This window comes from Microcebus murinus, chromosome 22, assembly GCF_040939455.1.
Source record: "Microcebus murinus isolate Inina chromosome 22, M.murinus_Inina_mat1.0, whole genome shotgun sequence".
In the NCBI taxonomy this organism is placed as follows: Eukaryota; Metazoa; Chordata; class Mammalia; order Primates; family Cheirogaleidae; genus Microcebus; species Microcebus murinus.
The window spans coordinates 7,354,592-7,379,604 of NC_134125.1; the positions used below are offsets into that span (position 1 = coordinate 7,354,592).

The following is a 25,013-nucleotide window of genomic DNA, read 5'->3' on the forward strand; positions in this document are numbered from 1 at the left end:
AAGGGGATTAATCTAAACCTGTCTGAGGATGGCTTTTCGAGAAAGCCTGGGACCCAGAAAACGAAAGTTGAACTTTGGACCTCAGGCTACATTCCCAGCCCTCAGGCCGGTGTGATGTCACACTTGCGCGCCTGGGGTCCTTTGGGACCCAGCGTGCGGGGACAGAAAACACAGCCCGAAGGGCCCTGGGAGGAATGGAAACATAAAATTGGGGTATAGAACCAGACAATCTGCGTTTGGGTCCCGGCTCTGCCTCTTACTCATTGCGTGATTTTGGGCAAGTCACTCTCCTCCTTGTGCCTCAGTTTCCTCATCTATAAAACCAGACAATAACTGAGCCTCTCTCATTGAGTTGCTCTAAGGGCTAAATGAATGAATAGATGTTTGCAAGTGCTTAGGATAGAACTCGGCACACAGTGAAATGTGCTATATATAAATGTTTGCTGGAGAAATGAGGTAAATAGGGACGTGAGTCTTTTGTCGCCAGATTTTCCAATCTTTCAAGGAAAGTAAAGCTGGAAATCCAAGTTTTAATCATCATATTAATGGCAAACAGGCAGTTCCGAAACACCTTGAGGTGTTAAATATCAATGCAACATTATGAGGTAGATACTGTTATTACCCCATTCTACAGATGGGGAAACTGAGGTACAGAGGGGCCATGTAACTTGCTCTGAAGTTACACACTGGTGAGTGGTAGGATTTGGATAAAGGGTTACCAACTGTCCCAATTTTCCTGGGACCGTGCTGGTTTTAGTGCTGTAAGTCCCACGTCCCAGGAAACTCCTCAGTACAGGAAAACTGTTCATCACCCTGGATTCAAACCTGGTCTGGCTCCAGCACCGTGTTCTGGAACACTGTATCCTGTTTTCTCTCGGACGAATGCACAGAATTTACAAATGTTGGCCATTGTGGGCCAATTTACAATTCCTGAAAGAATCCGATGCTCCATGGTGTCAGATTCCCTACTTGTTATAGAGATGTGCCTCAGTTTCCAGCCTTGTAAAATGGGAAAATAATAACACAGACCTCACGGGGTTGTTGTGAGGATTGAGTTCATAGTTGCAAAGCACTTAGAGCCATGCCTGGCACTGGAAAAGTGCTATAGAAATGTTTGTATTTATGATTGGTATTAAATACACATTCTGAAGACCCCCCAGAATTCCTGTCTTTTTTTTTTTTTTTTTTTAGACTAGTCAAGTGCAGTAGTGACGAGGGGGGAAAGTAGTAGAACAATGAGTTCAGTCTGTAACTGACTGTGAACAATCACGTGAGATAACTCACTACCTTCAGACCAGCTCTGAATCTCCTTTCTTGGGATTCAGGCATCTGTTATTATTGTTATTTTTATAATCGTTTTTTTTTTTTCTCACTCTGTTACTCAGATTGCAGTGGCATGATCATAGCTCACTGCAGCCTCAAACTCCTTGCCTCAAGTGATCCTCCAGCCTCAGACTCCAGTGCTAGGACTACAGGTGAGAGACAACAGACATGTGCCACCGTGCCTGGCTACATTTTTTACTTTTAAAATATTGTAGAGACAGGGGTCCTGCTATGTTGCTCAGGCTGGTCGCGAACCGCTGGCCTCGAGCGATCTCCCTGCCTCAGCCTCCCAAAGGCAAGAGCCACTTCACTCAGCCTATTGTTATTTTTAATACCAAGTTTCCCAGGCAACCAGGTTTGGGAGTCAGGAGTCCTGGGGTCAAGTCCGAATTCTGCAAATAATGCACTGTGTGACCTTGAGCAAGTGCTTCACCTCTTTGTGCCTTACTTCCTCCTTGCAATGAGCCAGGGCTCTGCCCCTCTCACAGGGTTGATGTTTAGGGGTTTAGAGGTTTCGAGAGCCTCTCAGGAAGGGACAGCATTCGATCTGAGGCAGGCGAGGAGGTAAAGCAGTGAGGAGGGGAGCCCCCTTCGGACTTAAGAAGGACTCGAGATGCAGGCTGGAGGGTGAGGCTACGGGAGAGTCAGGATGGACTTGGCCATGCCGAGTAACAAACAGCCCCGGTGCCTCGGTGGCTAGACAGGGCGGGCCTTCTCACTGTCGCTCCACGCACCTGTTGTCAAGCTGCCGTTCTGTTCTCTGCTCTGCGACGCTTCGCCAGCTGCTCCCTGGCTGGCTCTGCGAGGCTGCAGCCACCCGGGAGGCTGCAGGCTGGAGGGAGGGGACAGGAGGACTGTCCTTTCCTTCTGTTGTCTGTTCCGGTTAGTGTCACCCGGTGGCCATTGGTTCCAGTCTCCAGCTTGTTGACACGCTCTCTTGGAACCAGCCTCACGTGTCCCTCGGAGACAGCAGCACGAGCTGGGCCCCACCGCCACTCGGAGTCCGAGGCGCCTCCTCCAAGGCACCAGGGTCTGACACTCTGACCTTGACCCTTTGTTCCCCACCAGCCTGGGGACAGCGGCTGCTTCTTGCTGTCAGTGTCTCTGTGCAGTCTCATCACCACTCTTTGCTTTTTCAGTCGTCCACATCTGTCGCAATGCTCTGTAATAAATTCTCTTTGTTAAAATGACTGATGTGGTTTCCACTTTCCTGCCAGAAGCTCGGACTGGTGCCCTCCGCGCCGGGAGCAGCGCCGCCCGGCTCCTCTCTGCCGCCCACGCGGGAGGCCGCTGCTCGCTGGGGGTTGGGGGGGAACATCTCGCCATCACACGTGCCGGCTCTTAAAGCATCTGCCAGAAGGGACATGGCTCTTCCGTCACGTTTCATTGGCCAGAGCAAGTCACGTGACCACTATGAGTCCAATAGGAAACAGGAAGTGAATATTTATGAGCATCTACTAGTTTGTCCTTGGGAAGACCCGGAAACTGTATTCTGCTTTCCTTCCTAACAGTCGACCCTAATGTGATTTTCCTGAATAATAATAACCAGCAAGCTGTGGAGCACTTACTAAGTGCTAGCCCAGCATCAATTTGCGGAGAGTGCACAAGGTACGTAGCTATTACCCCTAATTTCAGAAGAGACTGGGGCCCGGAGAGGGGCAGTGGCTTGGGTAAGGCTACACAGCAGTAAGAGGCAAAGCTAAGGTTTGCACCTGAGTCTGCCGGCTTCCAGAAGCCCAAATTCTCCATCTCCACACTCCGTGAGGCGTCCTGCTCTGATTCCAGAAACCTGACAGTGAGGGAATAAGGAAAAGCGTCTATTTAAACTGGCTCGGCCCCTGTAACTGGCAACCCCACCTCACACTGGAGGTCGCAGGTGCCTTTGCGTCCATGGCTCAACAATCCAGAACACCGGAGCCTTTGCTGGTCTGGCCGTTCCCACTCTGGCCTTGGGACTGGGTTTGCACCTGTTGGCTTCCTCCGCCCAGTACCACGCTCCACCTCAGCCTGGCTCAGCATTCTGCCCTTCCAGCTGTCTGGGTGGAGGAGGGAGATGCCCAGAGCCTGGGGTCCCATGAGTCTGGCCTCTCACAGGGCTCTGTCACCCCTCACCATACAGGAGACACTGCACTGTGCTTGTGGCAACAGCCACTTGCATCTTGTCCCAACATTAGCTCTTAGAGGTTGAACTGCATCTTTTCTATTCCCCCCTCCCCCGAACAATATTAATGACAGCTGATGACCTCAGGCACCCCATGCTAGGCACCCATTTTAGTGTACCTGGGATTTATTTTGATCAGGTAGGTGAAAGGACGGCATTGCTAATAAACTATCTAATGGAGAAAAAAATAAACTCACAGAAAGAAAGAGGAATAAACTCACAGCTCATAATTGCCCCTTTGAAGAGAAAGATCACAGCACACAACAGCCCCTGTGTTTGATCAGCCACCTGTGGCTTAACCGGTTGTCTTTAAGATTAACCACCTGTGGCTTCTAAGTTTGTTTTCTTTCTCACCACAGGGCATTTCTCCCTTGCATATCTTTCTCCTTGGGCTCTGATCACCATATACCCTTATAACTTCCTGCCCCCTCCACAGAAAGCCAAAGTATCTCTCCTCCATAATAATGACAATGGTACTACTAATAATAGCAATGGTAACATCTTTTGAAGATTTACTCTGTGCCAGGCACTGTTGGAAGTACCTTTCATACAATAACTCATTTAAAATTCTTACCATAACCCTATAGGGTAGATACTCACACTATCTCCATTTTACAGATGAGGCAACTGAGACGTGGATAGGATAAGTCTTCACTCCCTGCTCTCCTGGAGCACTCCAAAAATCAAAATCCTACTTAACGAATTATGCTGATAAATTTAACTCTTTTCTTTGTCTCATCCTGCTAGACCAGCCCAGAGAGAATGGAGGGAGAAGGGCCCACCTCCAAAACTAAAAAGTCCCATCCAGATGGTTTCCTAAATAACAGCAGTTTTCACCCTAAGAGAGATTCTTCCATATTTCTCACAGACAACATTAAAAATGATCATCTCTTCCTCACTTTGTTTTAAAAAATGCATGCCAAGTTGTTTCTCTTGATATATAAGAAGAGATTTTTCCAGCCCTCCACGAGCATAGCTCTGGGCCAGATCTTAGTCACATGACCAGCCATTGCTGCAAAGGAGCCTGGGAGATAGAGTTTTTAAAGTTGGGCAGGTGCCATCCACAGTGAAAGTAAGAAAAGGAAAGAGGGAAGGAATGAGTGGCTATTGGAGAGGCAAACAGCAGAATCTGTCACGCTGAAGCTTGTTTCCCCTTGAAGAGGAGGCCAGGCAGGCCCAATCTCTGCTCAGAGCAGCGGAGTGCACGGCGGGTACGTATACTGCTTGGGGCACCAGGTCTCTGCTGCCACCTCCAGATGGGCAGCCATTTGTTCCCCAGTCCCTCACAGGGTAAAGAAATGGCACACGGAGTCTTCTCTTTCCCTCTCTCCCTCTCTCCCCAGCTCTGTGAGCTCTACCTGGTCATAGTCTCAGCCAGGAAGGTGGGACGATGACAAGAAGAGGAAGATGGCACACACAGGGAGGGGGAGGACCTGGTTATTTACTTTTTCAGAAAGACGGAAGTTTCTGGCACAGCTCCTGGAGCTCAATCGAAATGAATGCTGGCTCCGCTCCCAGGCTGGTGCCCGCCGTCCTCCTGAGGGCACAGCCTCTGCAGCACTGAACCCAAGAAGGTCACTTGCTTGTCACACAGGAAGGTGGGGGAGGGACTGTGACAGTCGGAGCCTCAGAAGAAAACTGAATCCAACTCAGATGGATCAAGAGACTCCTAGGAAGGGCCTTCTTCCCGCGTGCTCGCAGGGTGAAGGGGACAGGGAAAGGAGGGCAGGGGACTGAGGTTAGCAATGGAGGCGCGTGTGATCGAGCCCAGCGAGGGCTGGGGAGGGGGGTCATTCAGACAGAGGCTGCAGCTGCGGACGACATAGCTACTGCCAGGGACATGATGCCAAAGCAAGGAAGGACTTTAAAAGAAATGTCCCCGCTCTCTCTCACCCTGCCTTCTGGTCTCCTGCTGGCCCCTTCTGTAGGTCAAACCCAACCAGAAGGAGCCCACAGGTGATGGGGACCATGCTCTCCACTTCTGGGGACACAGGGCAGGCAGAGAAGGGCAGAGAATGAATTGGAGGGAAGTGGACTGCAGAAAACAATACACACGCGCTATGGGTACTCTCACTACATGTGGTTATTTTTACAATGATTTTTTCAATACTCCAGAATGTCTCATTAATAGATATGTCACAGTTTGCTTTAAAAATCCTCCTCTTATTCATCTTTTTAGAAAACGTTTTTTATTGAAGTACAATACACATGTATAAAGGGTCCGTATCAAAGGTGTATGTATATCTTGATGAATTTTCACAAATGAACTTAACCAGATCAAGAAACAGAATATTCTCAGCACCCTGGAAACTTCCTGATTTCCCTTCTAGTTATTCCTTCTCCAACCCCCTCTACCAGATAACCTGTATGCTGACTTCCAAGAGTGTAAGTGAGTTTCCCTCAATTTTGTACTTTACACAATGTCATCTGTTAGTACAGGCTCTCTTGGGACTGGCTTTCTCCTTATTTACTTATTGCCACTGGTCCTATAAAAACAGTGTTACGATAGGCATCTCTGTGCATCAGGATTTTGGGTTTTTTTGCCTTTGACTTATTTTCTTAGGACGAACCCCCACATTTAGGTTTCCCGGGTTGAACAGTGTAAACATTCTTACAGCTTTAGCTGTATGAGGCCAAAATGCTTTCTTTAGGATGTACACACCCTCACCACTTCTTGTCTCCATCTGTCACTCAGATTGTAACGGTGACTCTAGCTTTCACTGGCCAACAGGGGTGCAGTTCTGGACGGCCGTGGGGAGGAATCTAGAACTCTGAATGCCGACGGTGCCACCTCTGTCCGTCCCGGATGGTTCTCGGTTGCAAACCACAGCACCCTCGCCACTGGGGCAAGCAGTCGTGCAGCGCACGGGAGGTGGCCGGGCAGTGCATGGGTTATCGTGGCGGGCTTGGAGGCGCTGCGGCAGTGACAGAACTTCAGCTGCCACCCCACGGGGCCCAGCGACTGACTTCGGCTCACACTGCAGACACTGAGCACTGGAGTTCAGCCGGCATCTCCGTCCCACCGTCCCCCAGTGGGTCTCCTCTCATGTCTCATGGGCCGCCCCAAGATCGCAGGTAGACCCTGTGAGGTCTTGGGATCTAAGAGATTCCGAGTTCTCCACTGAAGCCTGGAATAAAAATCAGGATTTTATTAGCAAGGGAGATGCAGGGGAAAGGCTTTGTGTGGGGGCCACCTTTGTGGCCACGGCAGCGTGTCATCTGGTGGAAAACAGCTACCCCGGCTGTGACTTCACACGATCTCTTGGTTCCAGCACCCAATACCCCATTAACCTATTGCTCAGCACTTTGTTTCTCGGGGAAGTTTGTGTCCAAATTCCATTTCTTGGGAAAGAAGCTCTGATTGGTCTGACCTGGGTGGGGTGTTCTCTTATCATCAAACCAGTCACCGTGGCAGGGGTGGGGTGGGGGGTGGTGGTGGTGCTTAGGGGACATCACATGCCACAAGCACGGAGATTAGGCCACTCAGCCAGGCTGAGGAAGATAGAAGGGGCTGGCGTGGCCTCCTTGGCTGAGCAAAGACAGTTTGCAACCTAAAAGACAAACTAAGCCAGTGCCGATGGCACCAGTGAAGTAGGAACACCTAAACTTTTTTTTAACAAAATGATTTGTTATGTCATTATAAAGACATGACAGCAGAAGTCAGGATCCAGTCACACGGCCTGACATTTATCTTATGGATTAGCACTGGTTTTATTTTCAGTGTCATAGATGGGGTGAAACTTTTCACAGTCTTTGCAGGCTGTGAAGTTCTCAATCTGGTCCTGGAAGTAGCAAGAAATCGAGGCTCAGAGAGGTCCACTGACTTTTCTAAGGGCACACAGCAAATTAGTGGCAGATCCAGGACTCTAGTGTTCTCTCCACTACACTACTGTGCCCTCCCTGCCTGTGCCCCCTTTTCTGGGGATTATTTTCACAGTCCCTGTGAAGGGGCTATTGTGCCACTTGCCTGTGGCCCCCGGGTCCCATGTGATCAGGCCAGGACATCACATCTAAGCTGGGACAGTTGCATTCTTTTTCCTGAGAAGTTGAGATTAGGACATTGATTTTTTAAAAAAACTGGGCTCTTAAAGGGGAACACCTAAGAAGCAAGCCGGGGGAATGGGGCAGAGCAGAGCAAAGAGGCCAGGTTGAGAGACCAGGGGGTTCCAGACAGAGCTTGAGAGAGGAGCTGCCTTGGCTTCTGAGAGCTTTCTAGTTCTTGCTTTTTCTTCATGGACATCTGCCTCCAGCTTACACAAGACAACCCTGGTATTCATGTAACTCAGTACACACTTTTGGCTGAAAGAAGCAAAAACTGCAATTAGGACCAGCTTAAACAATTAAAAAATACTTATTAATTCACATATGAGGAAGTACAGAACTAAGGTGGGTTTCAGGCATGATACAATCAGGGTGCCAGCTACACTGTTGTGTAATTCCCTCTAGGCTCTTGCCTCCATCACATATTAGCCTTGATCTCACACTGGTTTCCCTCATGGTTACAAGAAGGCTGCCAACAACATGCTTCCTTGTTCATATCCCTGGAGGTGAAAAGCATCTCCCTGCAACTCCGGATTATATATCCTTCCTTTCTGTCTGATTAGGCCCCTGTCAGTTACATGCCTATTTCTGGAACAGTTGCAATCTCCAGGAGACGGCTCTGCATTCATTGGCTTAAACTTAGATTCGGTGCAATCATTGGCAAGGAGCATGGGATGGCAGTGATTGGCTAAGACTGACAGAGATCTACCTGGGAGGTGTGTGTCACGTGGGCTGAGTGTGGGAAGGAGGATTACCTGAACAAGCTGGGATCTGCTGGGAAGGAGGAAGGGTGAACAGATGCTGGGACGCAGAAAAAATAATCATTTTGAGTTGGTTGGAGTGGGTTTCTGATCCTTGTAGCCAAAGAGTCACTTGGACAGTCAGCTTCCTGGGCTGTGTCCAAATGCCTTTGCCCAGCCCCTCTGAGCTTGGCTCTAATTTCCTCCCGCATTCGGTAGACACTGCTGTCACCAGTGTTCCTCACCGCTGGCTCATCGCCTTGGCAAGCTGGCATCTCACCCCGCTCCAAGCCCCGCTGATGGAGCAGAAGATCCCGTTAGCAGAATTGATTCTGGCATGTTCTAATTAAAAAAAGCCTTGTATGTCTCTGCATGGGGGCTGCTGAGATCTGCACCCAGAAAGGCAGAGAGAGTAAATTCTTCTGAGGAAGGCCTATTTTTAACAAGTCCTGAACCTAATTGAATTTAATCATTTTTCAGTCGTTGACACTTGAAATGTGTGAGTCACTGGGTTGTGCACAGAGCTGAGGACTGGAGCAGTCCTTTAAATGTCAGGGAGAAGGGAGGGACACCAGCCTGCAGAGAGCTGCTCGGGTCTGGGGCTGTGGTTCCTCTCGGGCTTGGGCTAAGGCACAGGGCTCTAGAGACAGCCCGCCCCAGGTTCAAGTCCTGGCTGCCCTGCTTACTGCAAAATGCTGTTTCTCCAAGCCCCTGTTTCTTCCTCTGTAAAATGAGGATGGTAATATATGTAGATCCAAAAAACTGCGTATAAGTCATTTGGAGACAAGGCTTGACATGAGGCTGTTCAGCATCTATATTTATCTCACTTGGCATTTCCTTGCAGAAACATTAACATGTTAATTTTTACATGTTGTCCAAACCCTATACGTGATGTCCTGTGACACTAACTTTCCTCATGGTTACAACGTGGCTGCCAGAAACGTGTGGGGCAACATACTCCCTTGTGTACTATGTTACCTTTCTGAAACCAAAAATATGGTATGTTCTAAAACACTTCTTGTCCCAGAGTTTAGGCATAAGAGGGTGGAGACCTTAGCAGGGCTGAGCTACAGTTCACTCAGGGAGTTAAGGAGGAAAGTGGAAATAACGTGGAATTGAAGTCACTCCAGAAAACTAGTACCCCGTGGCTGGTTGCTATAGCTCAGCCTGTAATCCTAGCACTCTGGGAGGCCAAGGCAGGAGGAACGCTTGAGCTTGGGAGTTCAAGACCAGCCTGAGCAAGAGCAAGACCCCATCTCTACTAAAAATAGAAAAATTAGCCAGGCATGAGGACACAGCTCTGTAGTCCCAGCTGCTGGAGAGGCTGAGGCAGGAGGATGACTTGAGCCCAGGAGTTTGAGGTTGCAGTGAGCTATCACGGCGCCACTGCACTCTACCCAGGGTGACAGAGTGAGACCCTGTGTCAAATAAATAAATGAAAAAAAATAAATAAAATTTAAAAAGAAAAAATTAGTACCCCAATAATTTCTCCCCAGCTCTGTAGACTGTTCCTTGAGTTTCGCCCCAGAGGAAGCAGGTGACTTATGTTTCAAGGCCTTCTGTATAAAAAATGTGTGTCTTTAAACTACCAGACTCTTGTTAGGGCAGCAAAACGCTCACGGTGGTCACACTTGACGGGCATCCGACTGGGGTTCCGATCTCACGCTCACGGGGGCCGGGGGTGTGGGGGGTCCTGAACCCCACTCCCCAGCACTGATATAAGTGATTTCTCTCCTTTCTTTTTTTTTGCAGAGCAGGCAGAATTGGGTCCCTTGCATTAGCTGCGCGCAGTGTGTCCCCTGCCGGCCGTGAGCTCAGCGCGGGGCGCGAGTGGCAGCGACCACGGTCGGGCGCGGAGGGCGCGAGTGGCCGAGGGAGGGACTGGGGCGCTGCTCGAGTCCAGACGTCACTCAGCGACGGGAGGGTCCGGGGCTAGTCTGGTAACGGGTCTGGGGGAGCGTGTCGCCCTGTCCCCCTCTCCGGCTCCCGACAGCGTCCTTCTTCGCACCAGCTGCGACAACTGTCCCCTCCTCCTCCCGAGGGCCCGGCGCCCTCCCCGCGCCTTCCAGGGCGGAACGCCCGGCCCGTGCGGGTCACAAAGGCTCCGTTCCAGGGTCCCGAAGGCCGGGTGGGGCAGCGGGGGGCTCGAGCAGTCCTCCCAGCGCCGCGGGACACGCGCCGTCGGGCGGGCCGCCCCCTCGGTGAGTGTCGCCGCGCGGCTGCCCCGGCTCCCCGCCCCCACCCCGCGAGGCACAGGGAGGTCGCGGCCCGCACGGGCCGGGCTCAGCGGCCCAAGCCTGGAAAACATCACGGCCCCCTAGGGTTAAACATGAATAAACCACCGCGTGTAAAATAGCTCCAAAACGGTCCAACAAATTTCTATTTTCCTCCCATAACAATCCTTTTAAAAAAAAAAAAATCAACAAACCTGCATATGTGTTCCCGTGCTCCTGCTTGGCTGGTGCCCTAGACACAGGTTCCATTCTGTCGCCAGGTTGTACAGCCGGGCTCAGCGAGACCCACATGGCTGCCTGTCCCAAGTTCCCCGCAGAGCCCGGCCCAGGCAGGCTGATCGACCATTAGACCATAAACACGACCTCTGCTGGGAGGAAGCTTCATTCGCTCAAACTGCATTTGCCAGGACAAACTGACACTTGAAAATACTGATTTACAAACAAGCGACATTCGTCCAGCGCCTGTCACGTGCTGGGCACCCTGCTAAGTGCTTTATGCTCAATATTTTATGCTGAGACATGGGTGTGGGTATCCCCATTCTACAGATGAGGAAACTGAGGCTCAGAGAAGTAAAATCACACTGTCAGTGAAGGTCGGGTATACCCACGTCATGCTTTTAAAATGGTGCATTACAGGCCCAGCGTGGTGGCTCACTCCTGTAATCTTAGCACTCTGGGAGGCCGGGGCAGGCGGATCGCTCAAGGTCAGGAGTTTGAAACCAGCCTAAGCAAGAGTGAGATCCTGTCTGTAATATAAATAGAAAGAAATTAATTGGCCAACTAAAAATATATAGAAAAAATTAGCCAGGCATGGTGGCACATGCCTGTAGTCCCAGCTACTCGGGAGGCTGAGGCAGGAGGATTGCTTGAGCCCAGGAGTTTGAGGTTGCTGTGAGCTAGGCTGATGCCCTGGCATTCTAGCCTGGGCAACAGAGTGAGACTCTGTCTCAAAATAAATACAATAAAATAAATAAAATGTTGTATTACAGATCCACTTAGAACCAAAAGGGCCCTGGAAAATAGAATGGCTCAATAAAAATAGTTGGAGCTGCACACAATTGCAGAGTTGAAAGAGGTCCCAGAGTGAGTACACTTTGCCCAAACCTTGTCAGTCAGGTAAACCCTCCTATGGCTTCTACACACACCTTGAAGGCTCTCCAGAAATGATCAAGATATAGCACCATTGTCTTGCACCATTTCCCTGCCTGTAGGAATTTTCCCTCAGATGAAGATTTACCAAAATTCAATTGGCCCCTAAACCCTATAGAGTATAACATGGAAAAAGCCAAACCTTCACACATTGCCAGATACTATTGTCATATCACCCATCAACTTGCGAATCATTCTCAAGGTAGTGAATTCTGTAAGTTAGAAATGCTTTAGGCTATAATGAACAAAATGCTTAATGAGTGCCTTAGACAATAGCGGCACTTGTTATTTCACTTAACAAGGAGCCTGGAGGTAGGCATTTTCAGGGATGGGGCAGTAGCTCACAGTGTCAATTAGGACCTAAATTTTTCCCATTTTTCCTCTTTGCTGTCCTCAGTGTGACAGTGATATTTCTCCTCATGGTCATGGGATGGTTGCCACGGCACCAACCATTATGCATGTCTCCATAATAATTTCTAAGAGCAGGAAGGGAGGGGAACATGGACAAGCTCTCACTTTTTGTCATTAGGTCATTTGTCCCAATAGAATTCTCCTTATGTCTCATTGGTCAAATATGGGGGTCACATGCCCATCCTTAGACCAATCATTGACAAAGGGCAGTGGGGTTACCATGACTAGTGGGAACCAATCATGTCAAGCTCTGGAGCTGGGCACACTGAGAGAGACACAATCAGAATTGTGTTAGGAAGAAAGAGGTCGGGGTTACAGTCATGCTAGCTGCCGGAACACATACATCTGCCCGCTTCACTGGCTTAATCCAAGTTAATGTCTCATTTATGTCACAGCCCAATGAGGATGTTCATGGTTGGCAGGTAACTGCTTCTGCAAGTTGATTTGGGGAACTGTTTTGTGACTCTGCCCTCCATAAATGTCAGATGGGGAGGAGAGGATGGAAAAGTCACATCTCTTTCTTAAAAGTCAGGATCCCATGTGGCCAGATGCTCTGAGTTTTCAGTAGAACTTATGGATTTCTATGTGAAATGTTCCAGTTTTAAAAGGTGGTCATGAGGCCGGGTGCGGTGGCTCACGCCTGTAATCCTAGCACTCTGGGAGGCCGAGGCGGGCAGATTGCTCAGGTCAGGAGTTCAAAACCAGCCTGAGTAAGAGCGAGACCCTGTCTCTACTATAAATAGAAAGAAATTAATTGGCCAACTAATATATATAGAAAAAATTAGCCTGGCATGGTGGTGCATGCCTATAGTCCAAGCCACTTGGGAGGGTGAGGCAGGAGGATTGCTTGAGCCCAGGAGATTGAGGTTGCTGTGAGCTAGGCTGACGCCATGGCACTCACTCTAGCCTGGGCAACAAAATGAGACTCTGTCTCAAAAAAAAAAAGTCAGGGTTTGGAAGTGACACATTTCCCCTCTGCTCACATCCCATTGGTGACAGTCCATTACAGGACCCTGCCTAGGTGCAAGAGGAGCTGGGAAGTGTGACCCCTGGCCAGTTAGTGACCTCAAGCAACTCCACACGAAGAGGAAGTGGCCACTGGGGAGGCAATGAATCAGTTTCTTCTCAGCTGATCTTATCACATCCTTGCTTTTAAGGGACATCCAGTCTTTCCCAGACCTCTTCGCTAGTCACTTCCCTCCAGATGCTGCCACCTATTCTAGACCACGAATCATTCTCTGAACACTCCTTTTATTCACTTGCTCCTCAGCCTTTGCTCAGGCAGTTCTCTTAGCCCAGAATTCCCTCCCAACTTTTTCTTCTCTGCCTGTAAACTCCTATTCATCCTTCAAAACCCCAAGTGAAAAGTCATCTCCTTTGTGGAGCCTTTTCCACTGTTTTACCCTGGGCAGGCTTCATAGCACCTTGAAGGCTGACTCACCACTGAATTCCCTACAACTGTTAGCTTTCTTCTCAGGCTACCTGCAAAGGCAAGGTGGCTGTCAGCCACTCCCAACCTCACTCACCTAGGCTCAAGTGCAGCAGGAAACAAAGTCTCTCTCTTCCTGAGTGTTGAAGCTTCAGTTCCCTCTGTGCACTCTGCCTGGACTAGCTAGGGCCGCGTGCCCATCCCTGAACTCATTACAGGTCAGGGAGCTGGCACTCTGATTGGCCCATCCAGAGTCATATGCCCCAATCCTGAAGCTAGTGGGGTGTGGCCAGCCCCTGGGGAGCAAAAAATGACCAGGAGGGAGGGCGGGAGGGCCTGGCTTCCCGCAGGAAACTCAGGGTATTGGCACCAGGAGACAGAGCGTGCTGAACACCCCTCAAACCCTTGTAAACATTGACCGCACTGGATCTCTGCCGTGTTAGACCACCTGTATCGTACCCTAGAAGTGGCTTCTAGAATGTCTCCCATTTTCTAGATGAGGAAACTGAGGCTCAGAGAACCGAAGTGACTTGCCCAAGGTTAGTAAGCAGCCGTGGAGGGATGCAAGCGAGGTCTGATGGGGGACACAACCAGTGCCCTAAACCCCTGCGCCACAGGGCCACTCGGGGGTTGCAAAGCTGGAACTTCTGCTTTTGGAACCCGGCCCCTGCCGACTGAGAGGGGCAGTGCGGTGGCTCTCATGGCCCTATCGCGCTTGTGGGGTTAATGTTGTCCCTTCCTCTGAGTACCCACGAGCCAGATGACGTTCGAATTGTGACGTGATAAAAATGCCTCTTGGGACCTCCGCCCTGCTGTGGGCCGGCAGGGCTGGGGCCTCCCACAGCTGCAGCTGGGTGCGTTTGGCTTTAACCCCGTCTGGGGACAGAACGCCCTGATGCCATTTTGCCCCCTCTTTGGGAACACAGGGAGCAGAAGGGCAACTGACACGCCGAGACCATCTGCCCAGCTCCTAATAATAAGTGGTGAGAGGAACAGGTTCCAGGCGAACATTGCTTTAAACAACAACAAAAAAAGTGCCTCTTCTCACACCCGGGCAGCCATCTGCGTGTCCTCCCCGTGTGCCAAGCTGTGGGCGGAGGAGGGAATTGGGGACTGGGGGGAGGGGAGGAGGTGCCCGTTCGGTCCCGCTCCGCCAGCCGGGGTGGCTCACGACGTCTTTTCCCTTTGCCAGCGTGGACAGGGCATTGCAGAGAGAGAGAGGCACGCGCGTGGCTGTGACCCTCCTGGGGACAGTGTCTGAGCAGAAGGGAAGCGCGATTCCTTCAAGATGCCGATGGTAGGTGACACACACATTCGCTCCTCTAACCCTGACGACAAATCTACGCACACCCATTTCAGAGATGGGAGGCTGGAGGCTCAGAGACCTCCAGTGACTCGCCCGAGGTCACACAAGGTGGCAGAACCAGAACGTGAACCCAGAACGCCTCCTCCCCACACAGCAAAGCTGCCTCCTCAGGATGCAATAATGAGGCCAGCCTCCTCTCCCCAGCGACCCAGGGTGGTTTCCGTGTGACAGGCAGGCAGCTGACATCACCCAGGGTCTCCCAGCCCCAGCCCCAGCCCTGCCCCACCCCAGCCCTTGACCTGCGCCCGCCCGGGGCTTCTCTAGCCGCGGACTCACTGCTGCCTCCCTCCCGGCCCTGTAGCACCAGTCGAGGAAGCACCGGAGAAAATCCTCTGCTCCCCAGGAACTTCCGGAGAGGGTCAGGGAGCAGCAGGCCGAGGCAGAGCTCCGCAAGCTGAGGCAGCAGTTCCGGAAGATGGTGGAGAGCCGCAAGTCCTTCAACTTCCGCAGCCAGCAGATGATCATGAGCCAGTAGTAAGCGAGCGGCGCGGCCCGCACCCAGCGGCCCTGGCGGGGTTTGGGCTGGCCTTTCCCGGTGCTTGTCTACCCCCTGTGCCAGGCAGCCACCTCTGAACCCAGGGTGGGGACTCATGTTCCCAGCCGCAAGAGAGACCAGTGGCGAGGGGGAACTGAGGGAGCGTGTCTTGGGGACCCAGGAGAACAGGACGCCCACATCTCAGGGAAGGACCTATGCAGGAAGCATTTCTGATTCCTGTTTCTCTCTGCACATGAGTTGTGTTCTTTTTTTTTTTTTTTTTTTTTGAGACAGTCTCACTCTGTTGCCCGGGGTAGAGTGCCCTGGCGTCAGCCTAGCTCACAGCAACCTCAAACTCCTGGGCTCAGGCAATCCTCCTGCCTCAGCCTCCCGAGTAGCTGGGACTACAGGCGTCCGCCACCGTGCCTGACTAATTTTTTCCTATATATATTTAGTTATCCAGCTAATTTCTTTCTATTTTTTTCTTCTTTTTTTTTAGTAGAGACAGGGTCTTGCTCTTGCTCAGGCTGGTCTCGAACTCCTGAGCTGAAACGATCCTCCCACCTTGGCCTCCCAGAGTGCTGAGATTATAGGCTCACGCCACCGCGCCTGGCCAAGTTTTGTTCTTTTCTCTCTGAATTTCAGCCCTGGCTTGAGGGAAATGGCTGCTCCAACTCTTGAGCTTACTCAGCTATGCAGGGAGGCTGTCTTAAAATCAATTCCAATTCCCAGTGCCCAGAATCTGGTTGACTCAGTTTGGGTCAGGTGTCTATTCCTGGGGCAGTCAGCTTGGGGGTGGGCAGAGGACATGTGGCTTTGGCTGTCACTCCCGAGGTCCTGCCACGGAAGTAGGAGAGCTCCCAGAGAATGCCAGAATCATGTGGCTGCCTACACCCCAAGGACATTTCCTGTTGGCGTGTCCTTAGAGCACTGCAAGATAGAATATTTAACATTGGGTTGCCCTAGAAATTCTGGAGCACACTATTTATTTGGGCAATAGAAAGGTGTTCCCTGGGGTTGAATAAACAAACGTTAAACAAGCATTCTTAGATTCCAGGGAAATGTAATTCCCCAGCCACATCCACTTTGTTTATAAGAGCAGGAACAACTGTCGGTTATTAGAAAGAAAATCTGACTGTTCGATGATGTGGGGAATTCAGAGGATGGAGAAAAGGAATTCTTTAGATTTTCCATAGATTCAGTTTACTCAGGGCCAGGACTAGTTCCTATGGGACCTCTATGTGATTTTTTTAAAAGGCACCCTTTTCTCAAGACACTTTACTGCCATCTGTTGGAAAAATTGTCATTATGTAGGGATTTTGCTAGAAGGAGAAAAAGTGTCCCCTAGAAAAGAGTAATAAATCAACAAATCAAGGGTGAGTTTTCAAGTAATGGCACTTCTTAGGGCTGTGCAGTCTACAACCTGCACATCTGTGCCTGGCCACCCTGATTCTCAGCCTACCTCTGGTAGGCATCAGGAAGTGCCTCATTCTTGGTGTGTCTCTGACAGTTTTTTTTTAATCTTACCCTTCCGCACTCCCACACCACCCCACACGCAGGTTCTGGCTCCAAGTCAGTCTCTTTGATCTAATTTCACTTTGATGGAACTGAAAAGGAGGGAGTGGAAAAGTGGAGATTTTAGGTTCTTTAGAGTGAAACACCATTAAATAGAAATAGGCCCAGAACTGAGGTGCGGTGCCTAGGGTGTAATATTTAAGGAGGTGCTTTTCCCCCAGCGCTGACCCTGTGCTTAAAGCACCCTGACAATGAGCGCCTCCTTAAATTTGGGGGCTTCTTGCTCCCTTCATCCCAGCCCCAGCCCTGCATACAAGACACACAAACCTCACCGACCCTTTCTGAAAGCCCAGCTCTGGTAGGTAGAGGGTGGCATTGTCTCTCGATTTCTTCTTTCCACTTTAACAAGGACCCCCTTCCAGGAGGGGCTTAAGAGGGGACAAAAGTCCCAGCAGGCAAGTTGAGAAGACTGGGTGCTCCTGGTCACTAGCCGCATGTGGCTATTTACATTTATAATTAATTAAAATAAATAAAATAAAAAATTCAGTTCTTCACTTGTACTAGCTGCATGTCAAGTGCTCAGTGGTCACGTGCCTAAGTGGATGCTGGCAGACCCTGCAGACAGAGGACATTTCCATCCCAGAGATGGTCAGCAAACTATGGCCCACGGGCCCAATCTGGCTGGCTGCCTGTTTTTGTAAATAAAGTTTTTTTTGTTTTGTTTTTTTTTTTTTTTTTTTTTTGAGACAGAGTCTCGCTTTGTTGCCTAGGCTAGAGTGAGTGCCGTGGCGTCAGCCTAGCTCATAGCAACCTCAAACTCCTGGGCTCAAGCGATCCTTCTGTCTCAGCCTCCCAAGTAGCTGGGACTTACAGGCATGAGCCACCATGCCCGGCTAATTTTTTCTATATATATTAGTTGGCCAATTAGTTTCTTTCTATTTATAGTAGAGACGGGGTCTCGCTCTTGCTCAGGCTGGTTTCGAACTCCCGACCTCGAGCAATCCGCCCGCCTCGGCCTCCCAGAGAGCTAGGATTACAGGCGTGAGCCACCGCGCCCGGCCTTGTTTTGTTTTTTTGAGAGAGAGTCTCACTCTGTTGCCTGGGCTAGAGTGCTGTGGCGTCAGCCTAGCTCACAGCAACCTCCAACTCCTGGGCTCAAGTGATCCTCCTGCCTCAGCCTCCCGAGTAGCTGGGACTATAGGCATGTGCCACCATGCCCGGCTAATTTTTTCTATATCTATTAGTTGGCCAATTAATTTCTTTCTATTTATAGTAGAGACGGGAGTCTCACTCTTGCTCAGGCTGGTTTCGAACTCCTGACCTTGAGCAATCTGCCTGCCTCGGCCTCCCAGAGTGCTAGGATTACAGGCGTGAGCCACTGACCTGGCCTGTAAATAAAGTTTTATTGGCACACAGCCATACCTATTCACTCATACATTGCCTGTGGCTACTTTCCCATTGCAAGGCAGAGTAGTTATAATAGAGACCGCATGGCCTACAAAACCTAAAATATTTACTATTTGACCCTTTATAGAACAAAGTTTGCCAATCCCCACTCTAGAACATTCTTTTTTTTTTTGAGACAGAGTCTCGCTTTGTTGTCCAGGCTAGAGTGAGTGCTGTGGCATCAGCCTAGCTCACAGCAACCTCAATCTCCTTGGCTCAAGCAATCCTCCTGCATCAGCCTCCCGAGTAGCTGGGACTACAGGCATGCGCCACCATACCCAGCTCATTTTTTCCCAGCTCATTTTTTCTCTATATATCAGTTGGCCAATTAATTTCTTTCTATTTATGGTAGAGACGGGGTCTCGCTCTTGCTCAGGCTGGTTTTGAACTCCTGACCTTGAGCAATCCACCCACCTCGGCCTCCCAGAATGCTAGGATTACAGGCGTGAGCCACCACGCCCGGCCCTAGAACATTCTTTACTGTTCTAGAGCAGTGATTCCAAAACTTGAATGTGCACATGCAGCACTTGAGGCTCTTGTTGCAGAGCAGATTCTGACCCAGTCACTCCCCAGGCTGGGGCCTGAGATTCTGCATTTCTCCAAGCTTGCAAAGCACATTGAGGCAGCTGGTCTGCAAACCGCACTGAGCAGCGAGTGTCAGTTCCCAGAATTTTCCAGAAACTCAGCTCTGTGCCATTTCCCATCATTCAGTTGTTGTCATTCAGTCTTCCAAGCCGCCTTTTCTCTTTCGAAGTCCCCCTGTTTTCCCACGTCCCCCACCCTGTCTCTTCTCCAAAGCAGACAGAGGAAGGGGGAGGAGGAGGCTCAGATCAGCCCACTTAATAAATCGTTAGCACCCCAAGTAGAGAAACCAGCGCATCTGTGTTGATGCAAACTTGAAAATCCTGCCTGATGGGTTTGCTCCTCATTAACCAGAGATAATTGGCTGTAGAGCCTGGGAAGATGGTCTGCAAACTCAGACAGATGCCAGCCAGCCGCTGGCAAAAGCGAACTTGAGGGCTTCCGCCATGTCTAGGTAATGGATTTTGACAAGGACAGCTGCAAACTGTTCCCTAGGAAAAAAAATACCCCGAGGAGCAGTGGAATTTGCATCGAACTGGGTCTTAGGTGATCAGGGTTCCAGACCTGGATCTGAGGCTGTGGGCGAACACTTTTCTGCTGCTTGGGCGGGAGGTGCCCCTGTCTCTGCCAGTCTGCTACGGTGCCTGGCATGTGGGAGCAAGGTAAGCGCAGGGGTGCAGGCTGAATCGTGGGCTGCTTTCCCAACAGCAAGGAAATCAAGACGCTGAAGGCAGAGCAGGATGAGATCAGCCTGCTTTTGAGTCTCACGAAGTCCTCAAAGAACACAGATCTGAACCAGAAAAACTACATGGAGCTGCGCTTCCTGCTGCAAACCAAGGAGGACTACGAGGCCTTGATTAAGTCCATGAAAATGCTGTTGGCCGAGCTGGATGAGAAGGTGTGGTCTTTCTCGTAAAAGGTTAACCAGAACATAGAGCACCTGGAGGAGTGGGAGGTACCCATGATGCCTCAGGCCAGACCTGACACCCCAGCATCCTTGACTTCTTGGGAGAGCCCTCTAAATGCCACTGTGGCTACTGTCTCCGCTACCCTTGTGACCTCTGGGCTCCCAGCATCTAGGCTCAGCCCTATTAATGTGTCCCTCCTCCAAGCTCCCCCTGCTCTCAGGACAAACCCCACATCCTCATCAGATCAGATCAAACTCCACCCCCTCCCCCAATTGCAGCGGTTTAAACCAGTAAAGTTTTCTTCCTTGTTCATGCCACATACCTATCGTGGGATGCCTGAGGGCCCTTATGTCTTCTCGTTCTGGACAGGAAACATATCGGCAATGTGTTTTCAAGCGATGACACTTCCTAGGGTTGTGCAGTCCACAACCTGCACATCTGTGCCTGATGACTCAGCAGTGTACTTGGCTCAAGACTTTTTTTTTTTTTGCCTTAGGAAAAAGTTGAGCTCCTGCCCTGAGAGAGAGAACAGATTGTTGACTGGCTCTCTGGGGGGAAATGGGGTGCCCCAAACCTATGGGACCAGAAAATATCAGGTGGTTTAAACCATCTTGAACATTGCCAGGCATTATGGCAGAGAAAACCAGTTCTGGAGGGTCTCACACTGGCAATTGAATGCTCCAGTCACTTCTGCTCCTGACTCATGGGCTCCAAATAGTCATGTGACCCTACCCATCCACAAAGGGGTCTGGGAAGTGTGACCCTCCCATCCATCTGGAAGGCAAAGAACTAGAGACATTTGCAGGACAGGGTTCAGAATCACATCCCTCACTGTGGCTGATCTAGCCCCTGCCTGCCCGGCTGGCTCACCTCAGGGCCTTTTTTCTCCCACTTGTCCTTTTTCCTCCCACTTGTCCTTCAGGTCTCAGCTTCAATGGGACTTTCTCAGGGAGGCTGTATGTACGTCTGTCTTGTTCCCACAATACCGCCCCCGCCCCCAGCTCATGCCTGTCTCAGTGGCCGGCACACAGTAGGTCTTCCATAAATATTTACTACTGCATGAATCTGGAAATCTCATTCCATCTTTCCTCTGCATCAAGCCCTGCAGTAATTTCTTCTTGTTCTTTTGACAAAGGCCAAACCCCTCACCGGCTCTGCTGCGTCCTTCCCTGCCTGCCCCTCCCAGAACTGAATCCTGTCTCTGATCCACCCACGGTGGCCTTTGCCATGACCTTTGAGCCCACAGTGCCGTCCCTCACTTCCAGGCCTTTGCACGTGCTGTTCCCTCTGCCTGGAGTGCCCTTCCCTGTCCTCTCTGCACGAGGGGAACGCTTATTCATCCTTCAGGTCTCAGCCCAAATGCTATTTCCGCTGGGACTTCATCTTCGTCCCTGCTAGATGCCCCTACTGCGCATGCCCGAGGTACCTTGCATGTCCCCCCCCAAACTCATCATGGCTCTTCATGGCTTGTTTCAAGTCCTAGGTTGTATGTTCTCTCAGGGCAGGGACCCTCTGTCTCTTACCATCATCATCACAGCCCTGCGGTCTGGCACAGAGCAGGTGTTCGCTGAACACTGATAAATGAGTGGATGGATGAATGAGTGAGTGAACGAATGAATGCAAAAAGAGTCTAACAGTGAAGAAAGAGGAAAATCGGAGACAAGCGGGGACACGGGTCCTCAGAAGCATTAGGAAAAGGCAACACAGTTTGGGACCCTCAAAAGATTACGGGGCTCCCTGCCCAGTGCAAGCTGTCTTTGCCCAGTGTCACTGGGGGGCGCAGGTCCTAGACTCCCCTCCTCCTGCGCCCACCGCTCTAGGAGCAGAGCCGCGCCCGTGCAGGCCCTGCCCAGCCCCACAAAACAGAAGACAGCACCTTGCTGAGGGAACACTCTTCCCCGACCACGCAGCCCTGGGCAGAGGGCCGGTCGCTCCCAGCGTCACAAAAGCAGCGTCTGACATGGAGATGCCAAAGGCAATACGACTCCGAATTTAATCACAAGAGGCACCGGGAGACGCTGACGCGGCAGCCCCCTCTGACAAGGACGCTGGGGACCAGCTGTAGCAGGGCTGGCCTTGCCTTCCCAGCAGGCGGTGGGGTGGCGCAGTCTGGAGGTGCCGCCCCGGCGGATGTTAAAACCAGTCGCTTGTGTCATGTCCCAGGCGGGTCAGCGAGGTTTGCCTTGAGGCCGCTGCCCGTGCACAGAACGGGAAAAGAAAGTTGAGCGGGGGCCGCTTGGCTGTGCGTCCGGGCTGGGGAGGCCCTCTAGTCCTGCCCCGAGGGACCTGTGCTGTGTGTGTCTCTGTGGCCCAGCTGAGGCCCAAACCCTGGCGGGTATCGACTGCAAACAGCATCCATACGCCTCCCCGGTGGGTGCGGGGCCCCGCGCTTCCCTTGACGCCTGATCATCTGAGCTGCCACCTTGCCTGATGTCCCAGTGAGAATGAATGCGTTGGGCAGCAAGGAACGGACTTCTTGACTAGAAGCAGCTGAGCGAGTAGAAGCTTGTTTGTTCGCATAATGAAACATTTGACTGGAAATAGAACATCCCAGGGGTGGTTTAGCGGCTCCACAATGATGGTTTGGTCTTTTTCTCTCTGATCCCCTCGCCCGGCCTTCTCCTCATGGTCACAAGATGGCTGCCAAAGCGTAGCTGGTATCAGCTCCTCACATAACCACATTCATTCTAAGCCGCCAACAAGGGATGGGAGAGACTATTTCACAGAATCTCTCCGGCAGATTTCCTCTCGTCGGCCAGGACTAGGGTGTATGCCCGCTTCAGGGTCAGTCACCGGCAAAGGGAAATGAACTTTCCAAAATTGGCTTAGAGTAGACCAGGGGTAGCAAATTATTATATAACTCCAGGGCCAAATTTAGCCCGTTTATGGCCCTCCAGCAGAGAATGGTTTTTACATTTGAAATGGTTCCATTTGTATCGGTTAAGTGAGTACCTGCCTTGTAGCCTCTTAGTCCTTGAAGCTTAAAATATTTGCTCTGTGGCCCTTTAAGAAAAAATTTTTCTGACTTTTGGCTCAGACTGATGACGTTTTCTTTAGCCCCCGGGGCTGGGGTGCAAACCAGCTCAGGGGCAGTAAGAAAACGTTTTGTCTGGCGTGACAGGAAGTGCAAAGGTAAGACCAGCCTCAGGGTGGGTTGACCAGGCCGCTCAATGCTGTCCTCAGCTCCGTTGGGTTTCATCCTCTGCCCGGGGACAAGATGGCGGCCGCCACCCCAGGAGCCACATCTGGACGTGACACTGTCTTCAGGAGACAAACCGTCTCTTCCTGTGACTCTCTTTGAGGAGTGAGGAAACTTTTTCCAGAAGCTTCCCTAGCAGACATCCTTTCTCAGTGCAGGGGCCCCGGCTGGTGAGCCCTGCTCTTAATATTAACAAACCACAGGGAGAAGGGATGAAGACCATGGCTGCCTTGGGGCCGTCTTCTGGGGAGACATGGATATTGGGGAGTCACCACCCACTGTGTCCACCACAGTGCTGTTTGTCACCTCTGCCAGCTGCCAGGCTCTGGACCACTCTTCTGCCTCCCGAGTGGCACCTCTTGCTGCCATCGTGCCTCTGTGGTTCCTCCATGTCCCTAAGTGTGCGTATAGACCAAGGGTCCCAAACTGGTGGACCTCAGGATGGTTAAACTTGACAACATGGAAGCTTCGGCCCATTCCATGTTAAAATTTACTTAGTTGACTGCATGTTAAAAATTGGGAGATTTCATGTAAAAATTCAGATTTCTGGCTTCTCTTTTTAGAAAATACTAGAAGATCTGGCAATATTGGGCCTGAATTTTCATGGAGCAAATGTAACTAGAAAGTGTTGTGAGTGATGCTACCAACTGTTTACCTCTTTTCTACTTCCTCTGTTATAATGGATTTCTGATTTTATTCAAAGTGGTCATGTGCCCAGCTAAAAAGCTCCTCCCATGCTCCTTTGCTGCAAAGAGTTGACAACGAGCTATAAGGGGAAGTCTGTCAGGGATTTCTGAGAAAGTTTTGCTTTCCAGATTTAGGTCCTACCTCTTTATCCATACTGCATCTCTACCTTCCTCCCTGGAATATGACTGTGAAGTGTGAAGGCTGGTGCAGTGGCAGCCATCTTATAACCATGCAGGAAAGGCCAGGTGAATTATAGAGCTCTTGTCTTTAACTTCCTTGAGCTACCAAACTTGAGTCAGCAACCTGTTATGAGAAAAAGATAAACCATAATTTGTTTAAGCCTCTGTTTAGTTGGGCTTTCTGCAATTTGCAGTTGGCCCACTTTACATTTCTATGCCACCCACCTGGCCACATTTTGCAAACCTTAGAAGAGATTTTTCTCTCAGTGTCCCCCTGGTGACAGCTGAGACTGTGCTGTATGGACTTTCTGAAGACTTGGGGATAACTGAAGAGAATTAAAACTCAGTGATGCCGACACAGGATCCTAGATGCAACTGGTCCCAGAATTCGCCAAACTCTGCACAGGGCCCTCTCGCTCCTAGCGGGCCTCTGTGTGGCTGATAAACTTTATACGTCACCACACTGAGCACTTAAGCTTTCCTCATCCAGAACTTCTCAGTTCCAGAGCAGGACTTGGGCTTCAGACTGTCCCCCAAGGCGAATTCAAGCCGCCTTCTCTAGACAAACAGGAACACGCCAGGTTGCTTCAAAGAGCAGGGTCCCCTCCATTCCCCTGCTGCCTTTATCCACCAGGGTTCCAAAAAAAAAAGTCTCAGAGCTTAGTCTCAGCTCAAACCCTAAGAAGAAAAGTACCTCTCGCTTAGGATCTGGTACTCACCAGTCTTTGAAGGGCACTTTTCTTTAGATGAAACTGTTCAACTAAGGCAACGTTTCAGGCTGGTTCTGTCACAGCGGGCAGTATGTGGAAGTGACTTGTAGGAGAAACCTAGGAGCGAGGTCCCCGGGCAGTGGCTGGGGAGCGTTTGGGCCTGGAGGACAGGGCTCGAGTTACACGGGAGGGGAGAGATGCTAAGGTTCTTTCCTGCCAGCCACAGCCGGTTGTATTTCACTTATTTGAAGTCAGGGTCAATTATCATAAGGGGCAAAGCGGCTGGTGTGTCGGTTAGAAATGCTTTTGGCTGCAAGTAACATAATATCCGACCAGGAGATGCTTGGACCAAAACAATACTTATTTATCAATTTTTTAAAGAAACCTCTTATCTTGGAATACTTTTAAATTTATAAAGATAGCACAGAGAGTGTCCACATACCTTCACCTGGCTTCCC

General features: G+C 50.6%; 1 protein-coding gene and 1 long non-coding RNA gene across 4 annotated transcripts in view; one reads left to right on the forward strand and one right to left on the reverse strand.

The window, feature by feature from the left end:
• Window positions 1–5,645: 5,645 nt before the first annotated feature.
• LOC105880932 (uncharacterized) lies at window positions 5,646–15,197 on the reverse strand. Its single transcript, XR_012914242.1, has 4 exons — window positions 15,131–15,197; window positions 10,694–11,245; window positions 7,452–7,783; window positions 5,646–6,612 (listed from the first exon to the last, which is right to left on the reverse strand). It is a non-coding gene; the product is annotated as an uncharacterized LOC105880932 (long non-coding RNA).
• Window positions 10,361–25,013, forward strand: part of CCDC63 (coiled-coil domain containing 63) — a 40,624-nt gene continuing 25,971 nt past the window's right edge. The window contains exons 1-4 of one of the 3 annotated variants that reach the window (XM_012782339.3): window positions 10,361–10,466; window positions 14,690–14,785; window positions 15,156–15,328; window positions 19,581–19,770. In XM_012782339.3, coding sequence (XP_012637793.2) covers window positions 14,777–14,785; window positions 15,156–15,328; window positions 19,581–19,770 — 372 coding nt within the window. In that variant the 5' untranslated portion in view covers window positions 10,361–10,466; window positions 14,690–14,776. Of the gene's footprint in view, window positions 10,467–14,304; window positions 14,472–14,680; window positions 14,786–15,155; window positions 15,329–19,580; window positions 19,771–25,013 lie in introns of those variants that run through there. The other 2 variants (XM_075996556.1, XM_075996557.1) reach the window with 2 other exon arrangements.